Source organism: Sinocyclocheilus rhinocerous, unplaced genomic scaffold (genome assembly GCF_001515625.1).
Source record: "Sinocyclocheilus rhinocerous isolate Xijiao unplaced genomic scaffold, SAMN03320098_v1.1 scaffold1204, whole genome shotgun sequence".
Taxonomy (NCBI): domain Eukaryota; kingdom Metazoa; phylum Chordata; class Actinopteri; order Cypriniformes; family Cyprinidae; genus Sinocyclocheilus; species Sinocyclocheilus rhinocerous.
Window position 1 is genome coordinate 130,121 of NW_015654935.1, and position 18,613 is coordinate 148,733.

At 36.9% G+C, this 18,613-nt stretch overlaps 1 protein-coding gene across 1 annotated transcript; it reads left to right on the top strand.

Annotated features, from left to right (window-relative positions):
• The first annotated feature begins 5,179 nt into the window (after window positions 1-5,179).
• rhbg (Rh family B glycoprotein) lies at window positions 5,180-14,940 on the top strand. The gene is made up of 10 exons (XM_016524623.1): window positions 5,180-5,477; window positions 7,662-7,848; window positions 8,233-8,383; window positions 9,488-9,635; window positions 9,728-9,894; window positions 9,980-10,117; window positions 10,197-10,330; window positions 10,649-10,770; window positions 13,792-13,865; window positions 14,062-14,940. The coding sequence occupies exons 1-10, from the start codon at window positions 5,288-5,290 to the stop codon at window positions 14,134-14,136; spliced, it is 1,386 nt and encodes a 461-aa protein (XP_016380109.1). The 5' UTR covers window positions 5,180-5,287; the 3' UTR covers window positions 14,137-14,940.
• Window positions 14,941-18,613: the final 3,673 nt, after the last annotated feature.

Consider the following 18,613-nt stretch of genomic DNA (forward strand, 5'->3'; position numbering starts at 1 on the left):
CTAATGTTTTTTTTCTTCAGAATCATGAGAGAACCACAACTTCCATTTGGAGGAAAAAAAGGGGAAAAAAACGAAATTTATCCAGAATCATGCAGTTCTATTTTGCACACAAACAGCTCTTAAAGAGTTTTTATGTAGCCTGTTGATTTTTGTTCATGGTATTCAGCTCCAATAAATGGTTTGCAAAAAAGAAACACAGGATAAATGTTTGATATCATTATTTAATCAAATTGGAATCGAAACTGGGAATCGAAAATAATCGGAATCGATAAGAGGAATCGGAATCGATAAAATCCAAACGATACCCAACCCTATCGTTTACTGTAGCATGTAGTTTATTGTGTGAATAGTGATAGATATAAAAGAAACTGAAATATATTTCTATGTGTTGCTTGATCTCATATATTAGGTACCTATGACAGGATCACATGCCCAAGACCTCCATAGCATAAAATGATTGTGTGCAAACATTTTATGTTAAAGGGATAGTTCACTCAAAAATGAAAATTTGATGTTTATCTGCTTACCCCCAGGGCATCCAAGATGTAGGTGACTTTGTTTCTTCAGTAGAACACAAACAAAGATTTTTAACTCAAACTTGCAGTCTGTCAGTCATATAATGTAAGTGAATGGTAATAACGGCTTTGAGAGTCAAAAAAACATACACAAACAAAACCAAATTAAACCCTGCGGCTCGTGACTATACATTGATGTGTAAAGACACGAAACGATCGCCCTGTGCAAGAAACTGAACAGTATTTATATCGTTTTTAATCTCTGATTCACGCAATGTCCAAACTGTCCTGAGTGCGTCCTGAGCGCGTCCTCAACAGCCAGCGCGTTACGCGTCTTCTTCTTCTTCTTGCTTTACGGCGGATCGCAGACTTATAAGTGCGTTATCCCCACCTATCTCTCAAATTGACCATTGACACTCTATCTACAATCTCAATTAGGAGTGTCACGAGCCGCATGGTTTAATTTGGTTTTGTTTGTGTAGGGCTGGGCGATAATTCGATAACGATAATTATCGCGATATAATTTTCCTCGATAAAACAATATGAAGAGTTCGATAAATGTTCGATATAACGTTTATGTGCCAAAAGCGGAACGAAACAGTGCAATTCATTTGAATTGCGCCACACGGACCGTTTATCCGCTCAGACCAATGTTCAAAATGGCCGCGCAGCGTGAGCTCACTAGAGCAGATGCGTTTACTCGCTCACGTGAGCTCTAAGCAGCGCTGTGAGATCCAGTGTGAAGCGCTTAAACTCAGCGATGAACACAAATGACTCGGTGATTTAAACTAGTTCAAAGCCAAAGAGGAGAAACACTGTGTGCACGAATGAACCTACACATCGCCATCATTTACCATGGATTTACTGTAGTAACACTCAATACCATGCATCATGGTATGGTGGCACAAATGTCGGATATTCACATTGAATTTTATTACAGGAGTAATGGTATATAATTATAGTATGTATTTGTGATTAAGCTATAGCATGTGTACATTTATACTGAATGTATTTAGACTACTGTTTTTCATACAGACAGGCTACCTAAAAACCATATAGTTATATTTTTACCATGGTATTGAGGTGCTATATGTGTGGTTTTCACTGTTTATCATGATTTAAATGTACGCTACTATGGAAGACTACTGAGGTTGCTACGATTTTTACAGATGTTACTGATTTTGATAATGAACAAAAAGTTACCTCTGCGTTCTAGCTCAAGCTACTATCAAATGTGCATTTCTAAGAGACAAAAAATTGATATTATTATTATTAATATTATCAGGCAAGCTAAACCTGTTTCTTGATTTGAAACAATATCACTCATTAGAACACGCAGAAACTAAGAAATTAATTTTTCTATTTTTCTATTTATTTTGTTAAGGAAAATTAATGGTCTGGTTTCTACAACTTCATTGTGGAGCAAAAATCTGGCTTTAAACTTGAAAGAAATAAAGAAATCGTGATAATTGTTTTGGCCATATCGCCCAGCCCTATGTTTGTGTATGTTTTTTTGACTCTCAAAGCCGTGATTCTCATTCACTTACATTATATGACTGACAGACTGCAAGGGTTTGAGGTAAAAAATCTTTGTTTGTGTTCTACTGAAGAAACAAAGTCACCTACATCTTGGATGCCCTGGGGGGTAAGCAGATAAACATCACATTTTAATTTTTGGGTGAACTATCCCTTTAAAGACTGAATTTAAAGAGACAAGGTGAAATGACTTGTCATGCCCTGGTAACAGTCCTGTCCTTACCCTCAGGCTGCTCTCTGACTCAAAGAGGGGCACGTAGGCTTCTTGTTTGTTTACTGTCAATATAAGACATTTGTTGATGTTTCTAAACACTTTTACGAGGTCACTCACTCCCAGTTAATACATAATGTAATGGGTTCAGATATGACTTCTGTAGTTTTTAAGGATATAGACCTTCCTATCAGTAGTTGTTAAAATAATTGGAGATCAAATCGATCTTCACAATTGTCCTGCATTGATGCAACACAATCATTTTTGTCTGCTTCCTTAATGGTTGCTGCAGCTCTTCATCATTGGATAAAGAATGTTATTTTTTTCCCCCTTTGTCAGAAAGAGAACACTTGGCATTCCTTCATGCCAGTTATATAAAAGTATACATTCAGTTTCTGAAAGACATTTAGCGGTTCACTGGTTATAGTTTAAGTTAACTGTTTTCTCTCGTACAATATCAGATGATGAATGTATGTGTGTACCAGGGCCTGTAGCAGCGTGTAAAGGAATTCTGGAGTACGGGATCTTGAGATCTTTCAACAGACCCCACTGGGCAGTAGCTTTGTTGATGGCGAAGAGAATCTCTTGGAAGTGGCGTTTTCTTGTACGGATTTAGCTACAGGCCTTTACCACCATGTTCACCTCTTTGAACACTCAAGAATTGTTCAGTTTTGTCGTTTGCACCCAAAGCAGTGACAGACTTTAGTGGGAGTACAGGTTTGACTTGATTTTTCCTGCACCATGAATTTCCCTCTGGTGTACAATGTGCTGGTTCACACGGAGAATATTTGTCTTGTTAAAACTTCTGTTCATGAGAGCTACACTGCTTCTTTTGATTGGTTTTGTCGTGTTGTTTTTTTCTCACTCTCCGTTAAAAGCACTTCAGACAGGAGAGAGTGCACTTATCATATTATTATTTCCTACAAACGTATCCAAGACACTTTTTCTGAGCTTGAAACATTGGTACCTGAGATATCAGCGTTCTCACAAGGCTTCAGTCTGAAAGGGAAAAGTGTGATTTGAGAAAGGACTTGTACACATTCTTCAGCTACTTATAGATAAAAGCAGAGGTGAAAGAGATGGTGAAAGGTCAAGCACTGTTGACCAGAAGGGTCAAAGTGACACTTGATGGGTGTAGCTTTCGGGTTAGTCCAGAAAGCTGTGCCTAAATAGTTCTTAGTTCATTTTTGGTGAAGCTGTTTTAACATTTTGTCAGCTTGTTAAAGGCCACATTAAATCAAAACTGACCCTATTTTCTTTATTAGCACACATTAGTAGTCTTGTGGTTAATCTGTGCAAGTTAATCCACAGAAAAAAGAAAAAATTTTGAAATTTGAATCTTAGCTTAAATCTAAAAGTTTGCTTCCCTTTTGAAATGATGTTCCTTCTCTGATGATGTCAGTTTGGCGGTTTGGAGAGTAACACATTCACACAAAAAGGTAACACTCAAAAGTTTCTTGTTTGTTTATTTTGTTTCCAAACCGTGTAGAATTACTTCTCATCTTCTTATCATACTTCAGCCACAAGAGTGCAAGGAGGGATTAAACCCTCTTTTTTTGTATGTTTTCCTTTAAGTTGCCCTTGTCAGCCAGAGTGCTGGATTTGCAGATTTCCTTTGTAGGCCTTTATCAACGGTGTTGTATAAACATCACAGTGTAAATGATTCCTGTGAATTTAGAAACAGTTTAAACCAGCCAGTGGGATGTTTGCTGGATTCGACAATGTCATGTTACATTTTCTAGTGTTACTCCTGCCTACACACATGTACGCTTACTAATATTTTTGCACTATTATTTAATATATATAGACACTACCATTCAAAAGATTGGGGCCAGAATATTAGAATGATTTCTGAAGGATTACATGACACTGAAGACTGGAGTAATGGCTGGTGAAAATTAATCACAGGAATAAATTACATTTTAAAATATATATAAACAGTTAATTTAAATTGTAATAATATTTCACAATATAACCATTTGTACTTTATTTTTGATCAAATATATATGGGAGACTTCTTTCAAAAACATTAAAAATCTTACCAACCCAAACTTTTGTGTGTGAGTGGATATATATATATATATATATATATATAATATATAATATATATCATTATATTATATAATGATATCATTATATCATGAGTGGATATATATATATATATAATATATAATATATATCATTATATTATATAATGATATCATTATATCTTTATATCATATCATTTTATATCTGAGGCAAACAGTTCAGGTCATTACATCACTTGCAGTTTCATATCCAATCTCTAGCTGAAATGCCAGCTGTCACAAAGACAGATACTATTCATCAATCAGTACCAATACTGAAGGTTTTGAGTTCATGTCCTTGTCAATTCAAAATTTATGTGTCGGTTGTGGAATGTGTTTGAAAGTGAATCCTGGGGAAAAAAAAGATCTGGTGGGGGAAAAAATGTGTGTTTGTAATTGTTAGGTTTATCCACTTAAATGTGGATAAAACATATTGCCACCATGTTCAAATATGAGACATGCCTCACCTTTGACTTCTATTTACATCCCACACTGGCAATATTAATGGCACACTATTGATCATTATTGGCCTCAATACACTGAACCCATTTACACTTAGCCACTTAATGCCTCCCATATCCAGTGAAAAATCCAGAAATTAATTTTTCACCTTTCCACACAAATATTTTACGATCTCTTTGATCTTTCTGTTAAAAAAATCGCTCTGTTATAATAGCATTGTTCACATTTTACTTGAATATTCTCATTGGCCCAAAATATACTCCTCGTGCACCTCATGAGCACAAAGGTGAGGGAGGAGCTCAGAACTGCTGCAAATCAGCAGACTTGAGAGAGCAGGTGGGCGTTACCAAGATCATCAAGTGGCCAAACTAACAATAAAAAGACTTGTGTCAGCTAATGTTCTCTTGCACTCTGCCTCCAGACCCATCAGAGCCTGTGCCCTGCTCCAGAAACCTCTGGGGGAAAAGGGGAAAGAGAGTGAGCAAAGGGGAAGCACCATGGCTGAGTCTACTAACATGAGGCTACGGCTGCCGCTGTTATGCATCATCTTGGAAGTCATCCTCATCATCCTCTTTGGAGCGCTGGTGGAGTATAACGATGATACTCATGCCAAGCTGTGGAATGCAAACAAAAGCCATAGTGCTACTAGAGATGATTATGAGAATGAGTTCTACTATCGTTATCCCAGTAAGTGACACTTTTAAATGAAAAAATAGGGCTGGGTTTTATATTCAATACTCATTGTTGAGAACATATTAACATATATAACTATATATATATAGTTGGGTAATTATTAAAAAAATAATATGGATCTATAAAGCTTGTGAGTTCACCAGTAGAAACACACATGTGGTGCCTTTTAACTTGATAACCGAAGAATGTGTTTGATTGGTTGAACTGCAGATGAGCATTGGCCTAAACTGTGTAACTTGTGTTTGAGTGGTCTGACTGGTTTAAGTGAAGCATGTTTACATTTCATTCAGAATTTGATGTCTTTAAAAGCTTGACTTATTGCTTGTTTTGTGCTTGTCTTTGTGCAATTGTCATCAAATTTCAACCGTAATTGAATTTCCCACCCACCTCGCTTTACTAAAACTGTCTCGTCCTTTAATCTTGCACTAAACTTACCCTCAGCACCAGACTTAATTAAATTTACTGTATTCCATTATTGTGTCTGCACTGCAAGCCCAGGACACACCTACATGTGACTCACATAAATCATGACAGATTTCACAGACTTCACTTATCAGGTTTGAAAATCCTCCTATTACCCACGGCACAAAAATGGTCTTCTACATGTGACAAATAACAAATAATATGTGATTTTTAACAATATTTTTTATAATTACATAGGCTACTATTACATTTAATTACATACTCATTATAAATGATAATTCATTGTAAATTATGCAAAATCACAGCATTTAAATGGTAGAGTTCTCCTTGCTTTATCATATAGTGTCTCTCTCAGATTTTACTGATACTAGTCAAATCTATATATTGAGTAATATGTCAAAGGATGTTCTTTGACTTTTCTTCCTGTGGGGAAGCATCCCAGCCAGAAACTACAATAGTTTACTATGAATTAAATGGAAATTATATTAAATACAATTTATTGTGTAACCAAAATACCAATAATGCCTAGAAAGAAAAAAAAACGTGTGACTTTTAATTATAAACAAGCCAGAAATACCCAGGGACTCTTATTTTGACATTTCTATATTATTGCAGGCTGATTCTTCAGATGAGAGATAAAATATGCATTCTTACAACTGTCTAAAACATAATATATAAAGGTCATAAAGTAGACATTTTCATAATTCATTAACTCGAGTTCATAAGCAATCACTTGGCATAAATGTGCGCTATTCATAGACTTTACTTGGGTGGGCCGCCCAAGTAAAATCCATGTGTGGGAAACACTGGTCTTGTAAAAGACATCTTGTCTGTACAGTATTTAGTCACTAATCTTCAACAATATGCATCTTCACCTTTATGGGTGTGGTCGCATCTGTTTTGATTGCCACTGCTCAACAGCAGGACTGCATTCAGGGGTATACGACGATTGATGAATCACATTTTTATATATTATGTGTTCAAATACAATAAATTATAATGTTTTGTAATTATTTGACAGGTCTCTGCAGATCACAGTTTAGGTTGTCTGCTTTGTACGGATGCAAATACATTGCTTCACAATGCACTTATTGGTTTCATTAAAGGGGTAGTTCACCCATAAATGATTTATGATTCATGAATCACGTACTCACCATAATGTTGTTTCAAACCTATATGAATTTATTTCTTCCTTTGAATGCAAAGTGGTTGGACCCCATCGACGTTTTATTGTATGGACCATAAAAAAAAGAAATAGATTCATACAGGTTTGGAGAGACATTAATATCATTTTGGGTTAACTAGTTAACTATCCATTTTAAGACTTATTTGTCCTACAATAAACTCAGCTTACACATAGAGCTCATAGACTTATTTATAGGGTGCCAAAGAAGAGTGAGTGTGAGAGGTATGAAGGACAGTTGCCCACAGAGGCTATGCCATCCTCATTGGTGCCCAGGTCAATGGCTAGCTGCTTGGCAACAGTGTAATTGTGTCAAAAGAAGTGAAATGGGTGAATGAATGGCTCTACACAGAGAAGAACACAGGGGTTAATGTTGGGTTCAGTGTACCCATAGTGTAAAATTGGCCCTGAATGGTGCTGCTAAGTACCTGTGTCATGAAAAATATCTTTCCGTATGTGTTTACACACATATCAGTGAGCAGTTACAGTTTATGAAATTACTATTAAAATGTAAAACTATGGGAATGTGAGGGAGAAGAATAGGAAAACAGCTAACTGACTGTGTGTTTTAGGTTTCCAGGATGTTCATGTCATGATCTTCGTGGGCTTTGGATTCCTAATGACATTTCTGCAGCGTTATGGATTCAGTAGTGTCGGATTTAACTTCCTCATCGCAGCCTTTTCCCTACAGTGGGCCACACTTATGCAGGGCTTTTTCCACGGCATGCACCATGGCAAGATCCATGTTGGCGTGACTAGGTAAAACCTGAACCACACATATCAGACTTCATACATTTCTGTTTCCTACATCCAGTAATTTGTATTTTAAAGAGACTGGTGATGTCTGAAGGCCAGCAGCAGTAGTGGCTAATAAAGATTTGTTATCAAAGAAAACAAATGGGCTACAACAGTCTAATAACTTCAGTAAATGGTAATTAATGAAAAAAGGACAGATAAAATGATGTATTTGTGTGTTCGTGTAAGTATTAGGTGAGGCTTCACATTTCCTGCTGCTGTGGCCTTGTGTGTAAAGTGAATTGCAGCTGAACACAGCGCCACCAAGTGGACTGTGCAGCCCCTGACTCACAGGCACATGTACTACTGTATTTATAATTACTCACTGTGAATATGTTTGTTCTGCAGCATGATAAATGCAGACTTCTGCACTGGTTCTGTGCTGATCTCTTTTGGCGCAGTTTTGGGGAAGACCAGTCCTGTGCAGCTACTTGTAATGGCTATTTTTGAGGTGACATTGTTCGCCGTCAACGAGTTCATCCTGCTTTCTATGCTTGGGGTAAGTGTGAACACACTATTCTGTGTTATCTACAAAAGCACCAGAAAAAAGGTCATTGGAATTTTAAGATTTAGCAAATTGTTACTAAATTTGATTTTCACATAAATAACTTAATTTTCTAAAAAAAAAAAGGTGATCTAAATGTAAAAATAAAGCTTGCACAATTGAATATCCAATATTGACTGATACAAGAAATTTTAATAATCTCTAATCGTGGCTAATAAATGAAATGGTACCAATATATTATGAGCTTCTAAAATTTCCTACATGCATAATAAAGACTAGATTACATTTGAGTACTTCACATTTACTTTACATTTAAAGGGTTCATGAACTGGCTTTTTTTAAATGCCCACTGCTATGATTGGATAACAGTTTTGCCTAGTAAACTAACTTTCTCTGTGTCTGTTTGACAAGCTACGTCCTTCATAGTTGGAGCCTTCTGTGACTTTTGTTAGACACGTACACATAATTAGGACATATCAAGTGATCTCTAACAAAGCGATAGTGACACGATAATACAAATATTTTTACTCATATAAGTGTGCTGCGCCATTCCTGTCGTATCCAATATAGACGGCACAGCATTGCTTTTTAATATCAGTCTCTCTGCAAATCCAGCGTCGACCTGTGTCTTGTTTACAAAGGAATCCGCGGTGAAATGAAGTGAACAAAAGCCCAATGTTTTACTCACGTGAGCTGAAACTTCATTAAAAATAAAGTTCAACCACGCATTCCTAATATTTGAATCCGAAGGAAGGTTATGTAGCGACTGTGTTCTTCCACAACCAGGCACTGCACAATATTTTGCGATCTTCAATGGCATGTTTATTGCTTGATTGCTTGATCCGGTTTAGCACCACTTACGTTATTTCCCTACTATGTCATGTGCTAATCAGTGGGCGGGGCTACAGAATTAGGCATTGATATTCTTCTGTGGAGGCAGTGTTTAACCTATAGATAGGCACATTCATCCACAGAGAAAACTAATACAAATAAGCTGAAGTTTGCAGAAAGAGTTCAAAACCTATTTACATATTTGTATTCAAACATTTATGTGTGTTATCATAACAGTAAAAATTTAAATGTCAATGGTATCTATAGGCCAATGATGCTGGAGGATCCATGACCATTCATACATTTGGTGCATACTTCGGCCTAATGGTGACCCGTGTCCTGTACAGGCCAAACCTGGATAAGAGCAAACACAGAAACTCGTCTGTCTACCACTCTGATCTCTTTGCTATGATCGGTGAGTCACTTGAATAACTTACATACCTAAAAATGTTCTAGCCTGTAGTCATCTAAAAGTCTTTGATCCTCTAAAACTTTGGTTCTGCTCAGGTACCATCTATCTGTGGATGTTCTGGCCCAGCTTCAACTCAGCCATTACAAATTACGGGGACCCCCAGCACAGAACCGCCCTGAACACTTACTACTCTCTGGCCGCCTGCACACTGGCTACATTCGCTTTCTCTGCCCTAGTCAACCCAGAAGGCAAATTGGACATGGTGAGTATCCCTTTGTGGCCATCTTTGATATTATGTTACAAACTTCAACATTACAAACCCTCATACAAGCCTCTGTCTTTTTCAGGTGCACATTCAGAATGCCGCACTGGCTGGTGGTGTTGCTGTGGGAACAGCTGGAGAGATGATGCTGACTCCGTTTGGCTCTATGATTGTGGGATTCCTAGCTGGAACTATTTCAGTACTGGGATACAAATACCTCACGGTTAGTAGCGCACACTTCTTTGACACATAACTATGAACATCCACAAGAAGCCTCAGTATCATGCTTGCTGCTGTTTTAGCCCGTTTTGGAATCAAAACTGAAGATCCAAGACACATGTGGCATTCATAACCTGCATGGAATGCCAGGGGTTCTGGGAGCTGTGGTGGGTGCCGTCACCTCTGCCCTGGCATCTCCAGGCGTATATGGAGATGGGTAAGTCAGTAGTTAATATATATGTAATTATTTGCATAATTAATGATTTGTGATTGTGTTATTGATTTGGTCCATGAATACATCTGTCACACAATAGTATCTTTATTTTAATTGCTTAGGAACAATATGCAGTTTACACTTTATTATTTTTATGATGGTTATAATTGTATTCATATTTAATATGTTAATTATTGTTATTTAATAAGGTTAATATTTTTGCTTTGTTTTGCATACTTGTGTGTTATGGCTGAAAATATTGCAGAACTAATTCTGTGTGAGAACTGACACATATGTGCCTCTGTTTCCCATCTTACACAGATTGCAAAGAGTTTTCGCTGATGCTGAAACTGGGAAATGGAACCCTCAATCTAGGGGTGGATTTCAGGCTATTTCCCTGGCTGTCACACTAGGAATGGCTCTGTTTGGTGGTCTAGTTACAGGTGGGTGTACAGTTGGAAAGTTCAGTGAGTGCATGCTTCCACTAGGCCAATCATTTGATCTGATCTGATCTATTTTAAGTTTACCACTGTTATCATACTGTGCCATTCAAATGAGAGAATTTGAAGTAAATATGCAAAAGTTACGAAACGCACATTTGCGCCACACACTGAAAACATAAACAAGGCAAAATGCATAGAGCTTAATGTTTTATTAATTGCAAAATGGCAAATATTTTCATTTCATCATCAATTTAGGACAGACATATATTATTATTGCATAATAATATTGTAATATTCACAACAACAACGACAACAACAATAATAATCACTGTATGGAACACAGACTAAACATATACTAAAAACACTGAGTAGCAAAAACAGAAAATATAAATATTTAGTAATAAATGACATTCAGTCTCTGCATATTAGGGGTGTAACGGTACATGTACTCGTCCTGAACCGTCACGGTACGGACGTCACGGTTCGATTCATGCAGTCAGACAACGAATACAGTCAGTCATAGCCGATCAATCCAAAAGCGGGCGTGCACAGTAATGCAACACTAACTGTCACAACAGGAAAGAGCAGAAGAAGAGATGATCTACGCATTAACCCATAACAAGGGGTGCTTCTCAATACTGAAATGGATGCTTCCTCGTTTCCTCGCTTCTCCGTCCTCCAGCATGTGACCCGGAAACTGATCTAACTCAGCTATCTTGAAGGGCATCTCAATTCTCTAATTGGACCGCGAGGACGCGAGGAACAAGAAGCGAGGAAGCTTCCTTAAGAGTCAGGAACGAGGATACACAGAAAGGAAAGGAAGTGAGGAAAGGAAACTAGGATGCACAAATAAGAAATGAGAAGCACCCAAGAATGGCGAGTTCAAATGGCACGCAAGGGCTCCAAGAACCACCTGCTTGTTTTAAATCAGTGTGGGAAAGTTTCAGGTTCTAGAGATAAACTGGTCGACCAGCCATAAATTGGAAAAATTTGTTTTTTTTTGTTTTATTTTGGCTGATCTCTATTCTGGAACTGCACACAAACTGTGTTGCAATCATTTACCAAAATGTAATTTGTGTGGAGAGATTAAAGTGTGTGTGAATTACCTGAGTCTGTGCGTCTCTCAACAGTGTTCGACAGCAGCGTCTCTACTAATAGCTAAATTGTAACAGTTCATCTGCTTCAATAACAGCACCATATTACCTCACTAGTAAGAAATGACAGGTAGCTTTTAAGTTGCTGAACTATTTTACTGAACACGTTTCTGTGCATGTGTTTTTGTGTGTCAGTACTGTATATGTGTGGGTTTGTATGGGAGAGAGTGGGAGAAAGATAATGCTTTCTGTACAAAATAAAAACATGAAAATAATTTGGCGTTTTTATCTGGTTGTTTACTATATTTATTTGCTTGGTCAGTGTTTTCGTGGGCTTTAGTTCTTTTGCTGTTGTAGGCTGTAAAGACCTTTGAAATAACTGAAATCAGTTGGCGAAGTGATAAGGGCATGTGGTCAAGACCTGCCTGAAACTACTTTTTGCACACCTTCGAACATTCATCAGCCAATCAGATTCAAGCATTCAACAGCCCCCATAGTATATGGACATTAAAGGGGTCATATGACGTTGCTAAAAAGAACATTATTTTGTGTATTTGCTGTAATGAAATGTGTTTATGTGGTTTAAGGTTCAAAAAACACATTATTTTCCACATACTGTACATTATTGTTTCTTCTCTATGCCCCGCCTTTCTGAAACGCGTAAATTTTTACAAAGCTCATCGGTCAAAGCTCATTTTACAAAGCTTTCACAACGAAACACACAGCGTCACACACGGCGGGCTAGATTGAGGAACGGCCGGTGGGCTTGAGTGAGCGGAGGCCGGCGGGCTTGAGAACGGCGCGGCCGGCGGATTCAACGAAGGAGTGGGCGGCAGGCTTGCGACAACCACATGTGACGACCCCGGGCTGGACTCCGCTTCTTCCACGGTGAAAGCCGATCCGGCGATTCACAGCGAGAAGTTGATGTATTTCCTCAGCGACCAGCACGGATCAGCTCCAGGCATGACGAAGCATTTATAAAGAATATCTCTTTGGATTTGAGACTTTAGTCTTTGCAACTTTACAGATCTTCTTTATGCACCAAGAGCTTGTAACACTCCAAAGAAAAAGGAAAAATTTAAATCGCATCATATGACCCCTTTAAAGTGGTGTTTATAAGTGCAGCTGCTTTGTTTACAGCGGTAACCAAGGAAACAGTATATTGCTGCTGTTCCATAAGCCCACCTGTTGTCAGAGAATAAATTTGCATTTTCATTCAGTCAGTCTGCTGTTTTTGTTTTGTGCAGTTGTCTGATGTAGCATAATTTCACAAAGTTAGAGTTAGACCATTCTGTTTTTGCTTTAAATCTTGAAATTAAACAATCTAATTCAAATAAAAAATAAACTGCTCACGCTACATAAATGTAGCACTACTGTCTGTTCAAAATAAATGAAAAAATACATTTCCTGTTGTACCAAACTCGTATCAAACCGTGACCCCGAAACCGAGGTATGTACTGAACCGTGACTTCTGTATATCGTTACACCCCTACAATTACAAAAATTAACCATGTTTTTTCTACAAATAAAACCAAAAAATCATGCTTACTATAGTTAAACCATGGTAACTACAAATGAACTACACTAACCATAGTTTAACCATGGTATTTGTAATAAAACTGTGGTTATACAAATGGTAATCAATACGCCAAAAAACCATGGTTACTACACTTTTACTGTAGTAAAACCATGGTTAATTTTCGTAAGGATAATGCTCAGTGATTGTTTACAAAGTTTTAAGAAAATCATAAATTTTTATTGTATAACTCCAACTTGAATTCTTAAATTAGTTACAATTAATCATCAACCAAAATTTTATCATCATGACAACTCTAGATTGTTCATGCTTCGCTGTGTATACATGTGTGCGAGGTATGTTGTGATTTATTGATCTCAGATCAAACAAATATGCCTGTGTTTTTCTCAGGGTTCATTCTGAAGCTGCCCATCTACGGTGCTCCTCCAGATACTCATTGCTTTGAGGATGGACTCTACTGGGAGGTGAAGACTTTTCAATATCATTTTTATAGCATTTAGAGTTTATGCTGAATTCCATAAGCCTGTTTCAGCCAAAGATTCCTTGACTGTCTTTGACAGTGTAATTATTAGGCATTATTGCCTAATGTGCAGTAATGAATCATGGGATTCATACACTCAGTCTAGTCATGTGCTATTAGGAAATGTGAATGTGTTTCAGGTACCAGGGGAGGAGGAAGGTCATGAGCTTAACGAAGTGGCCACACCAAACGAAATGGAAAAACTCAACAGCTAAATTACCTGCGTTCACCTGGTTGCATTTCTTCATTACTACATAAACCTGCACAAGACCTGTCACCTGTGAAGTTCGCTGCAGGTGCCATTTATTTTACTTACACTCTTAAAATAAAATGGTAAACTTTGTTCCATTATTGTTAATATTATTATATGTTATTATATACAATTATTAGCCCAGTTTACCTGAGGAATACTGAGAATGTACAACTGAGTCAACAAATCTGTGATTCCTTATAACACCACTAGATGGTGACGCAGAGCTGTCAATGGTTCAACAGCGCCGTGACAGAGGACAAGATTATTCTCATGATTAGTTTCTAGAAATATTTGTAATTTAACTGCAAAATACAGTTTATGCTTTCTCTTTATTTTGAATATTTTTGCAAGAACAATGAGAATCTGTTGTGGGATGTATGGAAGAATATTTTGTATTCACTTGGTATATTTTTTTATTTTCCTAAAATTTAATATGAAATTTGTGAATCCTAAACAGTTGGAATTTAATGTCTACAACATAAAACTCTCTGTGATTTACAGGTTTTCTAAAACGTTTCCTATGAGATTTTTATATGGATTATTTGTTTCACAGATTAAATACATAAAAGTTTATAAATACTGGGACATTGATGAACATGTTTTAATGACTACTAAAATTGGAGGAAAAAATATTTGGATTGATTTAAGATTTTAAATGTTATAGTTACATGTTTATCTGGTTTAAAGAAGAAGAAAAAAATTCTTTACAAGGATTATTTCTACCCGGCATAACCTGCATTTGTATGGAGTGACATTTAAATAAATTGTTAAGATTTATATTGCTGAAAGGTCATTGTTATTTCATTAAGCCTTTGAAGGTGTTTGAGAGAAATGCACTGTTTATTTTTCGAAATGGGAATGTGTTGTTGTTGTTTTTTTTTCAGAACGTATGCTAAGTGATTTTGTCAGTCACGCGGGCGTGAATTCTACAGTTTATTCAGCTCGACAATAAACAACGAATCACGCTGATTCCTAGTGAAGGCGCCGTTTAATTCAAGAATACTTAATGGCGCCAACAATCACTGCGGAAAGGGTTAACGAAGAGTCCAGATGGTCTCCGTCGCGTTATTAGCACAGTTTCACTTTCTAGGATCAAACGGAGAAGAGAAAGTGGGGGTCTTATTTTGATAGCACGTTATTAGGGGCGCCTGGAGCTCGCGGGCTGTGCGAGGAGCAGCTCTACGCCCCTTTTCATTCATGCAGTGAGTGTTTTACAGAGACAGCGCCGCGGCGTGAACCAGCGCCAAGGTCTTTTCCCAGGCCTCAGACAGGTGGATAGCTGGGATGTGAATAGGCGCTAATGCTGAAGTGCTTAATTGCGCTTTATAATCAGCAAAATGAAGAATACTAACTGCACGTAATAGGGTATTTACATACTTGATATGTTTGTGTGTTTTGTTTGAAATGGAGCTTTAAGGGTTTCATAAAGAAATTGCGCTTGAGATTGAAGTCCACGTGATAGACTTTGACTAACTGTTGTGTTGTAGTCCAAAAATTCTTTTTTTTTTAACCTAGAGCCAATCAAGATAATTTTGGCACACTAATTTTTGTTTATGTGATTTTTTTGTTTTTTTTGATAAAACCTTAAAATAACCATTAGAAACATTCCATATATGTTCTTATTAGGTTCTTACCTCCCTGCAGTATTCTGAGAGCAATGCATTATAGTTACGTAAAATCTAAAGTACCTCAAGAAAATTTTTCTAGATTATTAGGAATTGGTTCCCCCCATTTGGCATTTACCTTTTAGTAATAGACCTGAATCAGGAATGACCAATTCCTCTAAAGTTTATCCATTTTTCCCCCATAAGAATGACTCTAAGTGGGTCAGTGGGAGTGTGTGCTGAGGGGAAAGTCCTGTGTGCTCTCTGAAAGCCTGTCTGTATGGGGAGAGTGCCTCTCTTTAGCTCACATTAACAGGATTACAGGCAGGCTGTGCTCAGGGGCCATGGACCCTTTCAACTGCAGGCCTCCCTCTGATCAGTGCTCACACAAACAGCACAACGAGAAAAATAGAGAGAGTGGATTACAAATACAATGACACTACCTTGCATATATTTTTTTGATATATGAAGACAGCAGAAATTTGGCTAATTGAGGATGTGTCAGTATGTCCAGGTACAAGGTGCACGGTATTCTATTCTATTCTATTCTATTCTATAATGTTATCTAAAGGAGCTATAATTCTTTAGGTTCCAAATGTGTGTTTGTTTGTTTGTTTGTTTGTTTGTTTTTTGCAGTCATACCATAGAATAACCATTTTTGAATTCCTGACCTTTCAGTGAACGGTGTTTCCTTTTTCCACTATAAAGAGCCTTTTGCACAATGGAAAGGTTACATGGTTACATTGATGATAAAGGTTCTTCATGGAAACTCGGATGCCAAAAAATAACCTTTTTAATCCTCATGATGTGTTCCAGTCATTTGGACCCAGATTTCTTTTATCTAAAAATGCTAATTAATGTTATCGCATTGGATTAAAACTTACTGATTTTGCTCACACAGGGTTTATCAAGTTCCCCAAATATATAATTTTTGTGTTTTTGGGAAACGTCTGCCCACCTTGTTACATAGTAATGACCAGCCTACAAAAAATCCTTCTAAATTTCTTGTTGTGCTATATTATAATAAAATATTGAATTCAGTGTTTTTATCACGTTGTTTTCTTTCAATTAGCACAGTTTTTGTATTTCTTTTTTGAACTGATTGATCGTTGGCCTCGCTGATCTGAGCTTATGCACCTCAGTTTTTGGTGAACATTGCCAAAATTATCCACAAATAATGCTTTTCGCTCAAGCTCAGATCAATCCAAAGAAATACAAAACCTGTGCTAATAAAATGAAAACAAGTTGATAAAAAGATCAAATCCAATATTTGGTAACAATATAGCATAATGGGAGGTTTACAAGCAATATTTAAAAACACCAAAATAAAAGTTAAAGTATTTTCATCACAGCAAAAGGGTTAATAATGTAAGAATGAGTCCCTTAAAATTAGTTTTACCAGTGTAACATGTCATTTTGACTTTTTTTGAAATTTTGAAAAGTTTTATTCTTAACTTTTGAGTGATTCTAATTTGATTGTATAGTTTACAGAACAATAAGAGTGCTAAAATCTCACCCTATGAGCATTAACAAAGCCCGTCGTGGTCAGGAAGTCTCCTGTCAGTAGAAATAGGTGCTTATGTGAGTTTCCCATATTCTTCACTTTGGCTAGTAAAGGTGTTTGGATCTGAATGGAACAGAGCACAAGAGAATCAGACTAATATGGTCACAGTGGAGCTCACACCTGCTTCCGCCAAGGGCAGCAAAGTTCAAGAGATTCATTAAGTGGAGAGCACAGCAAGAACAAAATGAACAAGTCATGAGAAATAAAATACCAACTTGACAGGTGACCAATGGTGATTTTCATCATTAAAAGCCAAAACTGAGTCAAAACATCTTCACAACTCAGATAAAAAATAAGAAATAAAAAAAACTAGCTGGATATCTTCAATCCCACAAAACTGACTTTAAACTCATATTTGTGTGGTGATTAAGGGATTTTTGCTTTCACAAGCCCTCCCTCAGGGCCCATTACATTCAAAGGAATATAACAAAAGCACTGACAGCATACTTTAGCGAGAGAGGGTGGCCGGACACAGAGGGGACAAAAGCCCTTTAGCGACCCCCTCGCAATCCCCCCTCCTTGGCCAAGCATATCCACACGCATGCTTGACATTGTGGGAGGTGTGAACCTTGAGGTCAGAGGTCAGTATGGGTCAAGTGGGGTGAAGCCATCATTGAGTCTTAATTGAGTTTGTGCTGTTGAATGAGGGCGTGACAGTGGAGGGGCTCTATCTGGCTCAACTGATGGAGTGGGTTACTATTAAAGGTTACATGAAGTGTCTCTGGATGTCTTAGGCCATGTATAGACATGATCATGACAAGAAAAATGTGCAGTTCTTGACATACGCATAATAAATTTTATTTCAAAGATTTGTACACATTACAGTTGTTTACAGTGGACTCCAAATTTTGATGATCATTTACTTGTTAATTTTACTCTGTTAAATACCTTTTACACACTCAAAAATGCAAAATATCCCTTTATCAAATGAATGAAACTAGGGATGCACCACTATTGAATATATATATATATATAATTTAAAAATATTTTTAGAATTTATAATTCATATATACATACAACACTACACTCTTGGCTATTACACTTAATATTTTAAATAATAAATTAAACATTTTAAATTTGTGCTAGATGGTGATTTAAATCACGAACAGAAACAAGTCTGAACTTATTAAATGTTCAGTATCAGCTGACATATAATAGAACAAATACTACTAATAAAACAGTTATCATCAACATTGTGCCAATATACACTTCTCAGTCACAGGCCACCTTATAAATATAAACAGAAAAATATAAATATAAATGTAAATAGA